Genomic DNA, 19,378 nt, shown 5'->3' with positions numbered 1-19,378 from the left:
GGACAGGACATATCCCGGGATGGTGATGGTGGTGTCTGGGACATTGTCTGTAAGGTATGATTCCAGGAGGTTGACTATGTCAGGCTGTTGCTTGACTAGTCTATGGGACAGCTCTCCCAGTTTGCAGGGTCGATAGTTGTTGTTTCCAGTGTCTAGGTTGATGCCGGGTGGTCCGTCCGGTTTCATTCCTTTTTTGAGGCTTTGTAGCGGTTTGATACAGCTGAGTGACTTGCTAGGCCATTTCAGAGGGGAATTAAGAGTCAACCACATTGCTGTGGGTCTGGAGTCACATGTAGGCCAGACCAGGTAAGGATGGCAGATTTCCTTCCCTGGCATTAATGAACCAGATGGGTTTTTACAACAATCGACAATGGTTTTATGGTCATCATTAGACTTTTAATTCCAGATTTTTATTGAATTCAAATATCACCGACTGTTTTGGGCGGATTCACACCTGGAGCATTACCCTGGGTCTCTGGATTACTATTCCAGCGACAATACCACTATGCCATCAAGTGTGTGTGTGGGAGGAAGAGGGGCTGATTACTGTGTATGTGTGTGTCAGGGGGGTGTAGTTTGTGTTGTGTGTATGTGGGGGGCGCTGGGTGTAATGTGTGTGTGTGTGTTTGGAAAGCACCAGAAGGGTACAGATTAGGTCAAAACTTGAGATAACTGCAAGTGTTTTCAAATATATGCTATGAATGCATTGGGATTTATAAGCCTTAAAGAACATTTATAAAAGAGTGTAACGCTTAACTCTTGACAACGCTTAATTTTATTCTGACCCGTGCATTGGTGCATGAGCCCATATTTTCAAGTGAATGGGTTTGAAAAAGGTTGCCTAAAAAAGGATTCCCAAAAATCAAAAAGTAGCTCTTGACAAAATTAAGTTAGGAAGTTTTGCTTCTCAAAAAGACCCTCAAAAAAATATTTTGTCCCCTCCCTGGTCAGACCCACGCTGACTGGCTGGGCTCTAGGACAAAGACAAATAACAATGTAGCCACTATATAACAGTCTCATGTTTCCAACTTGGCAAGGTACCAAGTTGCATCCGCATTTCCCAAGAAACGTGTGATATTTTACACACTTGCAGACAGGAATAAAGAAGGAGACATAAAAAGATTATTTGTGTTTAATCTTCACAGCATCAACAAAATCACTTTCAGCATCTGGTAAAATCACAACTTTTCTTCAGTAATTGAAATTTCTAATGTCCGAGGTAAAAGGTTAAACAAAACAAGTGAGAAAGAAAAGGAATGAAATTTGTCTAGCTGCAGGGACACCAGCCATACAGTGCAAGAACCCTGGTAGAATGTCACTCGATTCTGCTCGATCCCATCAAGAGGTATTACTGAGTTTCAGTGTCCAACCCCACTGACAAGGTAATTGTCTGATGTTGAGTCTGGGCAGCATTACCAGCAGTCCCTGGTCTCCAAACCTCTCCCATTGCAGAGGTTCAGAGTATCCAACGAGGTTTACCTGATTTATAAAAATAATACACATGTATTGATATGAAAGTTGGATTGAGCTGTGCTTAATGGAATATCACTCAGTTATGTATGGTTAAATAATTCAAACCTTTGTTTTTCCTACTGTAACATGGGGAGCACCAAGGGTCAGCAATCCCAGTTTCGGCCAGCTGAGGAATACCGCATAAACCACTCCTTCTTCAGCTGCAGACGTGTACCTGGCAAAACAGATAATCCACCTTCAGGATACAAAGTGTCTCCAACAGTTAACGGCGCCCAACCTCACACATTTAGAATGGAAACGTGTGCCCAGGTAACCAATGCCACCTCCAAGGTTGGAGACCAAAGGCACTAAGCAAGATGGGACAAAGGCACCTATGTGGAGTTAGGTTGCAGATCTGCCATGATCTCACTGAATGGAGGAGCAGGTTCAAGGAGCTAATCGGCCTCCTCCTTTTCGAATGAAAAGTAAGCAGATCAAAATGCTGGGTGAGAGAATAGGTTGAAAGGAATGCTTAACATGTCACCCTGTTCCAAGGACTCTTTTTTTTGCTGCGTTTAGAATTGGGCCTTGAAATACAACAGGTGGGATTACACAGCAAGGTCCCAAAACAAAAGTGAGATGAATGGCCAATTAAGTTGTTTTAATGATGTTGGTTGGGGATAAATATGGATCAGACCACCCCTGCTCTTATTTTAATCATGCCCTGAGATCTTTTATGTCCACCCAAGAGGCCCGAGGGGACTCGGTTTACAGTCTCAACTGAAAGGTGGCATTTCCAACAGCGCTGCACTCCCTCAGCCTGGATTTTGTGCTCAAGTCTCTGGAGTGGAACTTGAAAACACAACCTTCTGACTCGAAGCTGGGAGTGTTAACCAATGAGCCATGGCTGAAGCCAATGTGTTTCGCACCTTGTCAATAATATTATGTGTCTATACCCCTTCCAAAGCTGCATTCTCTATAACCCTACCAAACCCCGGGGGTGATAGTGTCGTTCTGGTTTCTCCAAGTCTTTGTGTTGTATATCGCCTCTCCGTTTACTTGTAGCCACTGTCCCATCTGCTGCAGCCTCTCCGCAAAGATGGGGAGTATCCGTCCATCATGAGTGGGCCCAATGTTCATTAAGAGATTTCCTCCACAGGAGACGGTTTCAACCAGGGTCTGAAAGAAGAGAGCAGTGAAAGTAGCAATGCTCTTCACAGACAAATCTTCAGTAAATATTTTTCAATCTGTTGTCACACAGCATAGTGATGTTTGTCTCAGTGGAACTCTTCCTCAAAACGCGATATCATGAGAAGGAAGTTCTTAGTCACCTTAGTCCTAATATTTACCCTTAACCTTTGGCCCATAGGATAAATGGTACAGGATCAGGCTATTCAGCCCAAAAAGCCAATGCTGGCTCAGTGTAAATTTTTTTGCTTGATAATGCTACTGTAAAGCTGTTTTACCACATTAAAGGTGCCATATAAATGTAGGCTGGAGTTTGTTCTTCGCTAGTATCGCAAAATGTTCCCACAGTGAATCAGCAACCTGTTTCACATTGCAAATAATTTTCTTTCTGTTGACATATCTCACCCTAAATTTTCATTTTTCATTTATAGAGGGGTAAAGATCTCAAATAATCCCTCGTGGACTCTAACAGTGTAACTGATCTAAATTATAAACCTTCTATTTCAGACCGTCTTCAAATTTAACAAAGGGACTGTCTTAGTGCCAATTGTCGGTTTGCACCATTCCATTACATCCCTATTGGTTGGCTCTTGAAGATCTCCCATCCCATTGGTGCACAGAGTTGCCAGTGAAGTAAGCTGCACCAGTCAGAACGATCAGACATTGGTCAGGCCGTGATCAAACCTGCAATCTCACCGGTTGACAACCCCATCAATGAAATGCACCCCACCAATCAGCAGGCCCTATACAGGCCAATCCGTAATAAAGATAGATACCCAGGGGACTAAACAGGGATGCTTAGATACATAAAGAGAGGGGTAGAGGGCTAGAGGATTACATGAGAGAGTGACAGAGCTAGAAGTAGGTGGATGTAGAAGGAACAGTATAAAGAGATAAAGAGAGACACAGGCAGTCAAAGAGGGACAGAGATAGATTAAAAAAAAGCTTTGCATCTATATAGCACCTTTCACAACCACTGGACCTTGCAAGGTGCCAATGAAATGTTTTTGATGTGTCATCACATTCACAATGTAGGAGCCAATTTGCATTTAGCAAACTTCCACAATCGGCAACATGAACATGATAATCTGTTTCAGTGATCATGATTGAGGAATAAATATTGGCCAGGGCAGCAGGGGAACTCCCTTGTGCTTCTTCAAAATAGTGGTATGAGATCTTGTATGTCCTCCTGTGAGGGTAGACAGGACCTTGGTTTAACATCTCGTTCAAAAACTGGCATCTCCCAAAGTACAGCGCTCCCTCGAATGCTGCAATAGAGTGTCAGTCATAACTTATGTACTGAAGTCCTGGAGTGGCAATCCAGGATCTGATCACAAAACTCAAAATGTATCGGATAGATAGATATGTTTTACATTTACAAATAGACAACAAGGCAGGCAGACTGTGACACTGAGGCCGGGATTTTACATGGAGACAGTGACCCTACAAACCAGCCGAAAGTCAGGGAAGGCCTGATTTCACCAGCCCTGGAAGCCATAACTCAATTTGACATGGTTCAGGCCTTGGTTGCTGCAGTCGTGGCTTCCAGCCCTTTGAGGCAGGATGTCCCACCTCCTAGAGCTGCTGGCCAATCAGAATGCTGACAGCTCTTCAGTCCCCACAGCACCACCAATGAGGTGATCCAGAATGCAGGTAACTGAGGGCCAGGGCTCGCCAGGACCAATCAGGCAGGCCCTGGTGATGGGGGAGGCTTGGGGAGTCGAGTCCGAGGGTAGGGGTGGGGGAGAGGAGGGGGCTTCCAGCAGGGCGGCCCTTGCCGTTGTGGGGGCCCTCCTGGGATACAGGGTGCCCAAGCAGGAGAGCAAAATACCAGCGGCTGAAGGAGCCCCCTGGTGGTCATTAATTGGCCACTTAAGGCCCACAATCAGCCTCAGGGTGAGCAGGTCACTCACCAATTACACTGCTGCTGGTAAGCAGGAAGGTGACAGGCACAGCACCCCCTCTGCCAGCCCACCCAATTGTACATCCCCCTGCCCCGGTCTGTGGACTGCCAGCCCCCTCCAGAGGCACGTCGAAATCCAGGCAGACAGACAGACAAACAGACAGAGACAGACAGGGTATGTTTTACCTTCACCAGTTGTTCTATTGAAAGATAATCACTGAGCTTTGCCTCTCTCCTGTATCCCCAGGATTTGCTGTCTAGGGTCATGCAGTTCTCCCATTTATGAGCCAGGAGGTGGCCTGGATTATACCGATCGGTACATGTGTAGTAGCCGCCATGTTTGCAGATTGTGCCATAACCCCAGCGGTCGTTAGTTACAACCGTCTTCCCAACTGGACTGGAATAACAATAACAGAGCAGATATTAGCTGTGTATAATCGAAGGCCTCAGACATTTTATATACAGCTTTCCTAACCCTAAATAGCAAAATGAGTGAACCAATTATGTATTTACAACAAGCCAACAGCTTTATGGTCTCACTTACTGATACCAGATTCTTACCTCTCTATGAAATTGGGTAAATACTGCGGGGGTGGGAATTTGTAGGGATATGGGACAAGTGTGGGGGGCAGGTGGGAGTGAGTGGACTAACTGGATTGGTCTTCAAGTGAGCCAGAGCAGACTGACTCAATGGCTGAATAGCTCCATTCTGCGCTATATTATCCTACAATTCTATACTTTTATAAACTGAGCTGCCATTCTCTAAATCTTTAGCCCAGGCCTCAGCTTGCTAATTCAGTAACATCATCACTATGCTCTGCATTGCACACGGCAGGCCTGAAATTCCAACAGCAAAGGTGAATGCTGGGTCCCCTGAAGTAGAGAGGGGCTGTGTGGGGAGAGAGGCTGGTTACAGTGCCAGCTCCACAGTCCAGTTACAAACTTACAGCAGGAGCATGGCAAATATTAGAACCTGTGTTCCAGCAAACAGACAGCGCAAAAACAACAGTAAAGGTGATGCGACATCATTCGGGAGAATTAAAGCCCTTTTAGCAATAGTGAATCTCCTGTTGTTTAAGCCCGTTCTCTCATCAAAAGCTTTAATTGATTTTTTTCCACAATTGAACGTTGATGCATTCCTGGGTACCAGGGGTTATCATGTAATGGAATTCTAGTTGACTCCAACTTATTCTGGTGCCTCATACTTACTGACATAGAGGCCCCGAAGTTAAAGAGAAAGGGGTCAGACACGAGCATAGAAATGAAGGCAAACCAGGAGAGTCCAAGTCCTGGACAACAGGTCGATCTCCGCATTTACATCAGTTGTCTCGACTGTGCTGTGGATGTGATCGGGGAGGGGAAGGGTGAAGGCCAGAGCAGGGCAGGGTCTTCTAGACGCTCATCACTGACCATCACTCAGGTTTCCAGTTAAACAATTAAATCCAAATCCTACTGCCTTCCTGCTGCTGCTGTGCTCGGCTAGAAGAACAGACCCAGTACCAAGATATGGCAGGAAGGCAGTGGGATTGAAGGGGGAAGGCCATGGGATCAGAGGCAGGGAGTGGGATCAGAGGGGGGGAAAGGAATGGGATCAGAGGGGGGAAGAGAGTGGGGTGGACGGGGGGAGAGACAATACCCTTAATTTAAATTGCTGCCCCTGCCTAGTTTCTACCAGGTGGGAGGAGTTCAAATCAATGCAAGCCATTCACCTACATACGCAGGTCCATACCTGTGGTTATACAGCCAATCCAGGAAGCCCGTGCTGTTCCAGTAGGAATCAGGTGCATCCCCATCTCCATCGGACCACAGGATTTCTGGCCGGTATTTGTTCACAATTTCATACAGCTCGGGCAAGCTCTTGGTTGTGGGGAACTTGTTGGTTGTAAACACATTGCCAGCATCTTCCAGGAAGGCTGGGTTAAACCATTCAAAGAGAGAATGGTACAGGCCAAATCTCAGCTTTGTCCTGTTTCGAACAGCATCAGCAAGTTCTCCAACAAGGTCACGGTGAGGACCGGTGTCAATCGCATTCCAATTCCAAGAATACTTGGATCCCCACAGTGTAAAGCCTAAAAAAATCACACATATAAGACCATCAACCTGAAACATACACTCTGTTTCTTCCCACAGTTGCTGCCAGACCAGTTGAGTATTTCCAGCATGTTCTGTTTTTATCAATGTTTTTGTAAATAGTACACTGAGTTTGTTCAAAGCACTTGAGCAAGTAGTTGAGAAGCCAAGGACACGGGGCTTATAGATTAAATGCAAGAGGATTAAAACAAGCCAGGTGACAGTTGTGAAGCTGTGGGATTCACTCCGGGTTAGCAGTTGAAGCAGTGACAACGTTAACATTCACGGTTAGAGTGAAGTCGGAGATGAAGGAAGAGGATGAAAATATTTGGGAACAAAGTGGATGAACGTGATAATCACTATTTGCTTGTGGTGAGTTACCATTGCCACAAACCAATGGGACACTTCTGTCTTTTGATTTCTAGTTCTACATAAATGGAACCAACTCAGAAACTGCATCGGGGTTGGATTAATATAAATATGAGGGAAAATTAGTCCTAATAAATTTTGCAAGGAGCTAAATGCTTTGTGCTTATTAGAGTAGGAATAACAGCCCTGAGGTAAGAAACATTTCCATTTTTAGTAGTTGAACGTCATGTAAATAGCAACAGTCACCATTTCACACTGACAGCTGGGCTCTGAATTCCTCTATCATCTCAGTGCCACTCCCAATAACAATTGACAGGATTGCAGTCGCTCTATAATGTTGACGGAAACTCTTGTGGGAATAATGAGATCCTGTCAATAGTTTTTTGCAATTCCTGCTGTAAGGAGCAAGGACTCAGGCGAATACATTCGCAAGGGACTCAGATAGCAGCAGGGCTGAGTGGACAGTGGGTGATTGGTGGCAAAGATGTGTAGAGGAATAGGGAACTAATGGAGAGAGAGCTATATGAAAGTGAAATACATGGGTAATAAAAGGAGAGAGGCAATGGATAGAAATGAAAAAGGGGAAGAAACTGGGACTGACACTTAGGTGGGGGAGGAGAGAGAGGGCCAGCATTAGCTTAGAACACACCAGAATTAGGAACAGGAGTAGGCCATTCTGCTCCTTGAGCCTGCTTCTCCATTTGGTAAGATCATGGCTGATAAGATTGTGATCTCAGTTTCACTTACCTGTCTGCGCCCTATAACCCTTGAATTTCTTGTCAATCAAAAATCTATCCCAGGGTAGAGGAGGAGAGAGTACCGGGGTGGGTGGAAGTGCGGGTTGGTGATAAAAGTGTTAGTTGGGAGTGATGGAATGGCAGTAGAGTCTCAGTCAAATGGAAGGGAGAGAGGATGAAGAATTAGTGAGCAAGAAGTATACTAATCCACTACCTTAAACATTCACTCCCTCCACCACGGACACACAGTGGCAGCAGTGTGTACCCACCTACAAGATGTGCTGCAGCAGCTCACCAAGGCTCCTTCCAAACCCACGACCACTACCATCTAGAAGGACAAGGGCAGCAGATAGATGGGAGCACCGCCACCTGGAAGTTCCCCTCCAAGTCACTCACCATCCTGACTTGGAAACATATCGCCGTTCCTTCATTGTCACTGGGTCAAAATCCTGGAACTTCCTCCCTAACAGCACTGTGGGTGTACCTACACCACATGGGCTGCAGCGGTTCAAGAAAGCAGCTCACCACCACCTTCTCAAGGGCAGTTAGGGATGGACCTTACCAGTGATGCCCACATCCCACGAATGAATAAATAATCATAAAAAAAGATGACTCTACTCCTGTGCTCCACTTAAAATTAGACCATCTACCAGGATGATCCCACAGACAAAATGAAAAATAACTTCTACCTGAAGAGACAGAACTGAGAGTTAACAAACAACCTGCCCGCGTTGACATTATACTTAATGACCAGAAGGCCATCTGACACTCGCACCCTCCCTACAGGGGTTTGGTACATCAGGGTAATGGATGTAAAGCCAGTGCATTGAATACCCGGTTACCTTCATGGTGTTTGGAGGTCAGGACAACATACTTGGCCCCTGAGGCACTGAGGAGGTCAGCCCATTCTGCTGCATCGAAGAAGGTAGCAGAGAACATGGGAGCAAATTCTGCATATGTAAAGTCAGGAGGATAGTTTCTTTCCATAAAGTCGACATAGGGTTTCAATTTTTCTTTCTGCCAGTAGTACCTGAAGAGAAAATACAAATAAGTCAAATGTCTTTAATTCTGTCAGAAACTGTAATGAGAGTGGTGATTGCTGTGGTGATTTCCATTTACAGGCACTCTCAAAAGCAAATGACCATCAGGCAAGTGTGGACCACAGTGAGTGACCACCAACCAAAACCTCAACACATTGAGTGACCACCAAACAAGACTGGACCACAGTGAGTGACCACCAGACAAGACTGGACCACAGTGAGTGACCACCAAACAAGACTGGATCACAGTAAGTGACCACCAGACAAGACTGGACCACAGTGAGTGACCACCAACCAAAACCTCAACACATTGAGTGACCACCAAACAAGACTGGACCACAGTGAGTGACCACCAACCAAAAACTCAACACATTGAGTGACCACCAGACAAGACTGGACCACAGTGAGTGACCACCAGCAAAAACCTCAGCACAGTGAGTGACCACCAAACAAGACTGGACCACAGTGAGTGACCACCAACCAAAACCTCAACACAGTGAGTGACCACCAAACAAGACTGGACCACAGTGAGTGACCACCAAACAAGACTGGACCACAGTGAGTGACCACCAAACAAGACTGGATCACAGTGAGTGACCACCAAACAAGACTGGATCACAGTGAGTAAGCATTGTCAAGAAGATATAATAATTCTCATAATATTATCGGAATTTGTGAAATAGAGTAATAAGTGGGATGTGTCTATCGGTGTCTGTGTGTGTGTGTGTAAGACTTAATTGATTTGGAAACAGCTAGTCTGGGTGCTTTTATGTAAGAAGTTAGATTTGAAATGTTAATTAGGTAAACATGGGGAAGTTTAGAAACATAGGTGTCAAGGGAACATTTGCATTTTTAACTAAACTAGATGAGATTGTTTTCAAAGGGGGGGGGGTGAAATGTGTCAACTAGCCAAGTGAAGTTCAGAAACAGTGTGTTTATTTCCCCAAAGGTTACAGAAAAACTTAGTGCTTCGAGAGATTTTTATTATCAGGGGGATAAAGTCCAAAGACATAGTGAAACACTGGGTATTTGCATTCAAAGGGGAAAATATGTATAAAGAAGCAAAGGCTGTGTGTAAGGGTAGGCATTTTAAGATATTACAAATGTGAAAAAACCTTCAGAATTTACGCCTCAAGCTGCTGTCTACAAAGAACTAAAGTTAAGAAAACTCACTTTGAATTCAACTTGTTCAGGGTATCATGTTTCTTTGCCTGGGTCTTTTAAAATCTATGTTGTTTAGGGCAAACAAGGCACTGGAATACACGATGAATTATGGGACCCTGGGAAGTACCGAGGATCAGAGGGACCTTGGTGTGTATGTCCACCGGTCCCTTAAGGTAGCGGGACAGGGAGATAAGGTGGTTAAGAAGGCATATGGGATGCTTGCCTTTATTAGCCGAGGCATTGAATAATGGAAATTAAACGTGCAACTGCTGACCCCAGAGAACATTGAGGAGCTCAAGAGGGATTACAAAGTTTGGAGAACCGTGAAACCCCTCTTTGAGAGCCTGACACACTGGTGGGAAGCGATCAAGGGAAACATCAAGAGGTTTTTCATCCTCAAAGGCACCCAGAAAGCTAGAAAGGAACAGAGGGAAATGTCCCTACTCCAGAAAAACATGCAGAATCTGCTCCGGCTGCAGTCGATGGGGGTCGATGTCAAGGAGGAACTCCAAGAGGTGAAGAGCCAGCAAGCCTTGCTCTTTGCCTCAGAGGCCTCCAAGATCATTTTCCGTTCCAGAGTCCGCTCCGTGGAGCAGGATGAGACGTGTTCACGTTTCTTCTTCCAAAAGGTACACAGAGAGAGCTCTGTGATCAGCAGCCTGAAGGAAGGAGACTGTTCAGTAAAGTCATCTCAGTCCGACATTTTGAGGATCAGCAAATCCTTTTATGCCGGATTGTATGACGTGAAGCCCACAGACAGCACGGCCTCCCAGTCCTTCCTGTCCTCTATCACGGAGGTCTTAGACAACAGTACACGGGAGAGCCTGGACAAACCGCTAACTCCTGACGAAATGACCAAGGCCCTTGAGTCCTTCGAGAAGAGTAAAACTCCCGGAAGCGATGGCTTGCCGGCGGAGTTGTATTCGGCTCTGTGGGACTGGATCGGCCCAGACCTGCTAGAAGTGTACAAGAGTATGCTCCTGGCCGGCAGTATGTCAGAATCCATGAGGAAAGGCATCATCACCCTCATCTACAAGCACAAGGGGAAAAGCGAGGAAATTAGAAATTGGCAACCCATTTCACTGTTGAATGTGGACTATAAGATTCTGTCCAAGGTCATCACCAATCGGGTCAAATCCGCTCTGGAATTGGTGATCCACCCTGACCAGACCTTCACTGTGCTGGGCAGGAAGATCTCTGACAGCCTCGTGCTGCTCAGGGATACGATTGCCTATGTACAGGACAGGGGTGTGGATACCTGCCTCATCAGCCTGGATCAGGAGAAGGCCTTTGACAGAATATCGCACACCTACATGGTGGATGTGCTCTCAAAAATGGGGTTTGGGGAGGGAATTCGCAATTAGATCCAACTGCTCTACACTAACATCAGTAGTGCAATCTCAATCAATGGGTGGCAATCAGATAGCTTTCCTATTAAATCTGGAGTCAGGCAGGGCTGCCCTCTCTCACCTGTTCTTTTCGTGTGTTGCATAGAACCCTTTGCTGAGTCCATCAGGAAGGATCCGGGCATAAGAGGAGTGACGATCCCAGGCAGTGGAGGCACTCAGATCAAAGTCTCCCTGTACATGGACGATGTCGCTGTCTTCTGCTCGGATCCGCTGTCGGTGCACAGACTTATCCACATCTGCGACCTGTTCAAACTGGCCTCGGGAGCCAAGGTAAATCGTGGGAAGAGCGAGGCCATGTTCTTTGGGAACTGGGCTGACCAATCCTTTGTCCCCTTCACTGTCAGGGCTGACGACCTGAAGGTGCTGGGGATATGGTTCAGAGGGACCAGGGCCTGTGTTAGAAACTGGAAGGAGCGAGTGTCTATGGTGAAAAGGAAACTGGTCATGTGGGAGCGACGCTCCCTCTCCATTGTGGGTAAGAACCTGGTCATCAGGTGTGAGGCACTCTCGCTGTTGCTGTACGTGGCGCAGGTCTGGCCCATTCCACACTCCTGCGTGGTGGCGATCACCCGAGCCATCTTCCGCTTTATCTGGAGGTCAAAAATGGATCGTGTCCGCAGGGACGCGATGTACAAGCCTCTAGATAAAGGGGGAAAAAACGTGCCCAACATCGCCCTCATACTAATGGCCACCTTTGTGTGTGGCTGCATCAAGCTGTGTGTAGACCCTCAGTATGCAAACACCAAGTGTCACTACATGCTGAGGTTCTACCTGTCCCCGTTGTTGCGAAGGATGGGTCTGGCCACGATGCTGCGGAACGCTCCAAGTAGTTGGACCGTGCCGTACCACCTGTCCCTCGTGGAAAAATTTATGCAGAGAAACACCTTTGACCACAAGTCCATCAGGCAGTGGTCGGCACGTAACGTCTTAGAGGCCCTGAGGGAAAAGGAGAGGGTGGATCCTGTGGGATGGTTCCCTGAGCAGACTGTCAAAGTCATTTGGCAGAAGGCCTCATCGCCAGAACTTTCCAACAAACACCAAGACGTGGCTTGGCTGGTGGTGAGAAAGGCCCTCCCTGTCAGATCCTTCCTACACGCCAGGAGTCTCACCCCCTCTGCACGTTGCCCTCGAGGTGGCTGTGGTGGGGACAAGAAGGTTGTTCACCTCCTTGTGGATTGTGCCTTTGCAAAGAAGGTCTGGAGAGAGATGCAGTGGTTGCTGTCGAGGTTCATCCCGAGCAGTTCTGTGACACAGGACTCTGTGCTCTACGGGCTGTTCCCAGGGACACACACCAAGACAAACATCAACTGCAGCTGGAGGATCATCAATTCAGCTCTTTGGTCTGGCCCGAAACTTGTTGGTCTTCCAGCGCAAAGAGTTGTCCCCGACTGAGTGTTGCAGACTGGCACATTCCAAGGTCCAGGACTACGTGCTGAGGGACGCACTAAAGCTTGGGGCAGCCGCTGCAATGGCCCAGTGGGGAAGGGTCGCTGTCTAAGACCTTTCTGCCACAGTGCACCGAGGGACTGGGAATTGTAAAGAGCGCGTCGGGATGTACAGCCCAAAATGAATGTCTGCCAATGATTGTAATATTCATTGTTTGTACTGATACACCTTATGATTCATGTTGTAAAAGTTGAACCTGATTGTATTTTTGTAATAGTGATTTTGAAATGGTTTGGAATGTGGTTGAAGATATTTTATGAATAAAGTATATTTTTTGCAAAAAAAAAGCTGAGGCATAGAATGTAAGATCGGGGAGGTTATGCTGGAACTGTATAAAATGCTGGTTAGGCCACAGCTAGAGTATTGCGTACAGTTCTGGAATCCGCATTATAGGAAGGATGTGATTGCACTAGAGAGGGTGCAGGGGAGATTTACCAGGATGTTGCCTGGGCTGGAGAGTTTTAGTTATGAGGAGAGATTGGATAGACTGGGGTTATTTTCCTTGGAGTAGAGGAGATTGAGAGGGGACATAATTGAGGTGTATAAAATCATGAGGGGCATATATAGGGTAGACAGGAAGGAACTTTTCCCCTTGGTAGAAGGATCAATAACCAGGAGGTATAGATTTAAGGTAAGGGGCAGGAGGTTTAGAGGGGATGTGAGGAAGAATTTTTTCACCCAGAGGGTGCTCACTGCCTGAAAGGGTGGTAGAGGCAGAAACCCTCATAACATTTAAGAAGTATTTGGATGTACACTTGCGATGCCATGGCATTCAGGGCTGTGGGCCTAGTGCTGGAAATTAGGATTAGAATAGTTAGGTATTTGTTTGATTGGCGCAGACTCGATGGGCCGAAGAGCCTTTTCTGTGCTGGAGACCTCTATGACTCTATGACTATGTTGCCTTAACGAAAGTGTAACTGGAAGTTAGATTGATTAGGGGATTTAGAAGTTATCATAATAGTAATTTGTAGATCCATGTATGTATTTAAAAACCATTTCTCTTATTAATAAATGTTTAATCTAGTTTTGTAAACATGTACAAGACTTGGTGATCTTATTGCTACTGAATTCAAGGCATGCATCTCAAAATTTATACAAATTGAAAATTAGTTGTGACAGTTGTTTCAAGTTTCCTTCTGGGATTTGAACAGCTCAGCATTTACCATCTGCTGTGTCACAACACCATCAACCATGACTGGACCACAGTGAGTGACCACCAACCAAAACCTCACCACAGTGACTGACCACAAAACAAAACTGGATCACCGTGAGTGACCACCAGACAAGACTGGACAATGACCAGCAACCACTGACCAGATGTCTTCAGGCTAAATGAACTCTTGATCAGGGGTGTTGCTTATGAGAGCCTTGAGAGCAGGAAATCCCCGAGAGAGTTCCGGTGTGCAATACCGGGGGAGGTATCAAAATACCCAGGGGGAGGTGATGGCATAGTGGTATTGTCGCTGGACTAGTAATCCAGAGACCCCCCCGAATAATGTTCTGGAGACCTGGGTTTGAATACTGCCAAGGCAGATGGAGTATGAATTCAATAAAAACCTGGAATTAAAATGATATTAATGATAACGGTGAAACCATTGTTGTAAAAACCCATCTGGTTCACTAATGTCCTTTAGGGAAGGAAATCTGCCATCATTACCTGGTCTGGCCTACATGTGAGTCCAGACCCACAGTAACAGTGGTTGACTCTTAAATGCCCTTTGAACAAGGGGCAGCTAGGGATAGGCAACAAATGCTGGCTTAGCCAGCGATGGTCACATCCCATGAAGGGATAAAGAAAAATCACGGAAGTAACAAAACGGCTTCGCTAAATCGTGTGGACAAGTGAAGTAAAACAGAGGAAGGTTTCAGAGAGAAGCGGGGGGCGGGGGGGGGAACAATTATGAAAGTTTTTATTTACATGAAGATATGTTTGATATTTGTTTCAAAGCTGCTGCTAACTCACCAGAACCACTCACTGCCGAAGCTGGGCACCGAGAAGACTCCCCAGTGAATGAAGATGCCAAACTTGGCTTGGTCATACCAGGGGGGCAGGGGACGCGAGTCAATCGCCTCCCAGCTCGGGGCTGGCACTGTTTGTTGACCTTGGCTGCGGAGCATTGACAATTGGAGCCAGATCAGGGCCAGGCGCGGGCAGCAAACCCTGCCGCTCAGGACAGCGGAGCCCATCGCACAGACACCAGAAAGGCTTCGGACTGTCTCCACCAGGAAACGCTGGGGAGCTGGGGAGCTGGGGGAGGCGGGCCCGCTGCTGTTTGCGGTGCGTTTCCGCTGGGTCCTGCGGCGTACCAAGTCCCTTCCAACATCCCATCGGGAGTACGGATTCGTATCAGGAACCAGAAGAGAAACTGCTGTGAGCCCCACGTTTCACTGTGGTTGTCCCGATATCAATGCTGAACTCTAGCAACCGCTATTGCTCCATTTTTTAACAGCTGTTCATTAATGTTTGGATAGAATAATAAGGTTATGCCAATCCTGATAAAATTGAACATTTATTACTGTGGCATCAACGGGAGGTCACTCAGCCCTCTGGCCTGTTCTCCAATTCAATTAAGATCATAGCTGCCCAGGACCTCAATTCCATGAATTCGCCTAGGTTTCATATCCTGTGATGCATCGCTGCCGAACAAAAATCTATTAATCTCAGGTTTGACATTTTAAATTGACCTCCCAGCTTCAACAATTGACTCAGGATGTGGTGATGATGCCAGCTGACTACTTTGGGAATGAAGATAGATTTGAGATAGGAAATAGGACAGTGGGACAAAGGTGATTGCAGGATCAAAGAATCACAGAATTGTTACAGCGCAGAAGGAGGCCATTCTGCCCATCACATCTGCACCAGCTCTCTGAATGAGCAATTCATTAGTGCCGTTCTCCTGCCTTCACCCCAAAACCTTGCACATTCTTCCGTTGCAGATGACAGTCTAATTCCCTTTTGAACGCTTCAATCGAAGCTGCCTCCACCACACTCTCAGTAAGTGCATTCCAGACCTGCCTGTGCATTCCAGACCACAGTGACAATCACCAAGCAAGACTGGACCATAGTGCAGACCACCAACCACTCGCTGAGTGCAAAGCTTTTCTCTCATGTTATTTTTGCTTCTTTTGCCAATTATTTCAAATCTGTTCCCTCTCGTTCTCGATCCTTCCATCAATGGGAACAGTTTCTCCCTATCTACTCTGTCCAGACCCTTCATGATTTTGAATACATTTAACAAATCCCCTCTCAGTCTTCTTTTTAACAAGGAAAACACTCCCAACGTCTCCAATCTTCATAATTTAATTTCTTTATCACTGGAACCAATCTCATGAATCCTTGCTGCACCGTCTCCAATGTCTTCAATTCCTTCCTAAAGTGTGATGCCCAGAACTGGAATTACTACACAAGCTGAGGTCAAACTACTGTCTTATACAAGTTCAACTCCTTGCTCTTATACACTATGCCCCTATTAATAAAGCCCAGGATACCATATGCTTTATTAACTGCTCTCTCAACCTGTCCTGCAACCTTCAATGACACATACACCCAGGTCTCTCTGCTTCTGCACCCCCTTTAGAATTGTACCATTTATTTTATATTAACTCTCCATGTTCTACCTAGCAACATGAATCACTTCACATTTCTCCACATTGAATTTCATCTGCCACCTATCTACCCACTCCACCCAACTTGTCTATGTCTTTTTGAAGTTCTACACTGTCCTCTTCACAGTTCACAATGCTTCCAAGTTTTATGTCATCCATAAAGTTTGAAATTGGATCCTGTACACCAAGGTCTAGGTCATTAGTACATAACAGGAAGAGTAAAGGACCCAACACTCACCACTCACCCCTGGGGAACTCCACTGCAAACCTTCCTCCAGTCTGAGAAACATACATCAACCTCTGCTCTCTGTTACCTATCACTCAGCCAATTCCATATCCATTTTGCTCCTGTCCTTTTTATTCCATGAACTATAATTTTGCTCACAAGTCTGTTGTGTGGCACTGTATCAAATGCCTTTTAGAAGTCCATGTACACCACATCAACAGCATTGACCATATCAACCCTCTCTGTTACCTGTTCAAAAAATTCCAGTAAGTTAGATGATTTTCCTGAAGAAACCCATGTTGGCTTTCCTTAATTAACCTGTGTTTGTCCAAATGACTATTAATTTTGTCCCAAATTATTGTCTCTAGAAGTTTCCCCACCATCAAAGTTAAACTGACTGGCCTGTAGTTGCTTGGCTTATCTTTACAACATTTTTTGAACAAAGATGTAATGTTCGCAAATCTCCAGTCCTCTGGCACCACCCCTGGGTCTAAGGAAGACTGAAAAATTATGGTCAGTGCCTTTGCAATTTCCACTCCTTTCAGTATCCTTGGATGCTTCTCATCTGGCCCTGGTGCCTCGTCCACTTTAGGTATAGACAACCTATTAATGTCTCCTCCTTATAGTTTCAAACCCTTCTCGTGTCTGAATTTCCTTCTCTTTCACCATGGCCTGGGTAGCATCTTCTTCCTCGTTAAAGACAGATGCTAGTATTAATTTAATAGAAGCCACGCCTTCTGCCTCCATGTGTAAATTCCCTGTTTGGTCCCTAATCGGCCCTACTCCTCCTTTTACCACACTTTTTCTATATTTATGTATGTAGAAGACTTTGGGATTCCCTTTTATTTTGGCTGCCAGTCTCTTTTTATACTCTCCCTTTGCTTCTCTTATTTGCTTTTTCACCTCCCCTCAGAACCTTCTACATTGAGCCTGGTTCTTAATTGTAGTTTCTATTTGACATCTGTCATAAGCACACTTCTTCTTTATCCCAATTTCTATCTCTTCTGTCATTCAGGGAGCTCTGGATTTGTTTGTCCTACCTTTCCCTTTCAAGGGAATATACCTTGGCTGTGCCAGTACTATCTCTTCTTTAAAAGTAGTCCGTTGTTCAATTACCATCTTACCTGCTAACCTTTGACTCCAATTTATTCAGCCCAGATTAATTCTTACGCCATTGAAGTCGGTTTTCCCCAGTTAATTATTCTTACTCTGGATTTGTTCTTTGTGATAGAAACTTATAATGCAATGATCACCATCCCCTAAATGTTGTCCTACTGACACTTGATCCACTTGGCCCACCTCATACCAAGAACCAGATCTAGCAGTACCTCCTTTCCCATTGGAATGGAAACATACCACTGTGTAAAATTTTCCTGAACACGCACTAGGTACTCTTGACCCCCTCTGCCCTCTGCACAACTATCCCATATCTGGATAATTAAAGTTCCCCATTATAACTACTCAATAATATTTGCACCTCTCTGTCATTTTTGTGCCTTTATATCTTTCCCACTAGTTGCTGCCTATCGACTATACTGAGCAATGTAATTGAAACTTTTTTGTTCGTTTGGTCTAGCCAAATATATTCTGTCCTTGATACCTGTGGGACAGCCTCTCTATCCAGCACTGCAATGTTCTCCTTAATCTATACTGCCCCTCCTCTCCCTTTACTTGCTTTCCTGAACACCTTGTATACAGGAATATTTGAGCCCTTCTTTGAGCCGGGTCTGTTATAGCCACAACATCATATTTTCACATGTCAGTCTGCGCCTGTAACTCAGAAATCTTATTAACCACCCTCCGTGCATTCACATATTGATGCATGCTTAAATGGGAAACAAGTTAGCATTTGATGTTCTATAGGCACTACCTCATTTCTGGGATCTTGTTCATAAAACATTTGTCATGTCATATTAAAAAACAGCTATGCCAGTGTGTGTGACTTGAGGCTTATAAAGATCCTGAGCTCTCTGGCACAATGTGTAGAGAAACAATGAAAGCCATGATGAAGGTTATGTCTCTACCCAGAGGAAAACAAGGTAATTGTGCTTATTTCTCAGTATGACTACTGCTTAGAGACATAGAGTATGTCAAAACTTGGTCAAAAGTAGTTAAACTTTATGTTACAACTATTTTTGGTGTTGGTTTCAAATTCTCTTAACCATACCTTGTGCCACCTCAGTCTATGTGGTAAAAGTCCTCCCAGTGGTGCTGGGTGGCAAATTTGAGAATAAAAGCTTCCACTCAGTCCTACTTCCAGCTGGATCTGAAATGGAATGAGTCTGGGATAACCTCAGTGTCAAGTCTCATGGGACAAAGCATATCACAAAACTTCCAGATAGTGAGATACCAGATAATTACTGGCATTCAAATAACAGCCCCTTTTATCTTGGGATGCTCCTGTTTCAGCTTCCCAATCTGGGGTCTGTGAATGCCAGGTCAATTGCTTTTAAATTCCTGGTGGCAAACGTGTGAAATAAGAGTCAGTGCAAAACATAATCTCTGTTGAGTTGAAATAAGGAGTGGGCGGTCCTACTAGAAGGCTGCATAAGAAGGGCAGCACTGTTGCTCTGGTTAGTGTTTTCCTGCACCCAGTGAGTGAGATGTCCAGGGTGACTCTCACCCCTCACGAGCTCTACATGTCCACTCAGACCCCAGTCATGCGGTTTAGAGGCCGCTCCAAGAGTGACAGCTCAGTCTCGAGCCAGGGTCAAACGAGGAATCACCTGAACTCAGGTAAATGGCATTGAGAGAGAGCACGAGAAAGA

The 19,378-nt window shown here is 45.5% G+C and overlaps 1 protein-coding gene across 1 annotated transcript; it reads right to left on the bottom strand.

The window, feature by feature from the left end:
• Window positions 1-1,117: 1,117 nt before the first annotated feature.
• Window positions 1,118-15,033, bottom strand: fuca2 (alpha-L-fucosidase 2). Its single transcript, XM_041208783.1, has 7 exons — window positions 14,742-15,033; window positions 8,562-8,749; window positions 6,273-6,612; window positions 4,730-4,940; window positions 2,441-2,631; window positions 1,579-1,687; window positions 1,118-1,479 (listed from the first exon to the last, which is right to left on the bottom strand). The coding sequence occupies exons 1-7, from the start codon at window positions 14,963-14,965 to the stop codon at window positions 1,339-1,341; spliced, it is 1,404 nt and encodes a 467-aa protein (XP_041064717.1). The 5' UTR covers window positions 14,966-15,033; the 3' UTR covers window positions 1,118-1,338.
• Window positions 15,034-19,378: the final 4,345 nt, after the last annotated feature.

The sequence above is a fragment of the Carcharodon carcharias genome, chromosome 2 (assembly GCF_017639515.1).
Source record: "Carcharodon carcharias isolate sCarCar2 chromosome 2, sCarCar2.pri, whole genome shotgun sequence".
Classification (NCBI taxonomy): Eukaryota; Metazoa; Chordata; class Chondrichthyes; order Lamniformes; family Lamnidae; genus Carcharodon; species Carcharodon carcharias.
Note: the sequence above shows the minus strand (reverse complement) of the source record. Positions and strands in the feature narration are given on the sequence as shown.

What these genes read in the sequence shown, in the direction of transcription:
- fuca2 (XM_041208783.1), bottom strand. Translation starts at nt 14,965, where the DNA reads ATGGGCTCCGCTGTCCTGAGCGGCAGGGTTTGCTGCCCGCGCCTGGCC. An exon ending in TTCGGCAGTGAGTGGTTCTG is followed by an intron (nt 8,750 to 14,741) that starts GTGAGTTAGCAG and finishes TTTTCTCTTCAG; the next exon opens with GTACTACTGGCAGAAAGAAA. An exon ending in GACCTCCAAACACCATGAAG is followed by an intron (nt 6,613 to 8,561) that starts GTAACCGGGTAT and finishes TGATTTTTTTAG; the next exon opens with GCTTTACACTGTGGGGATCC.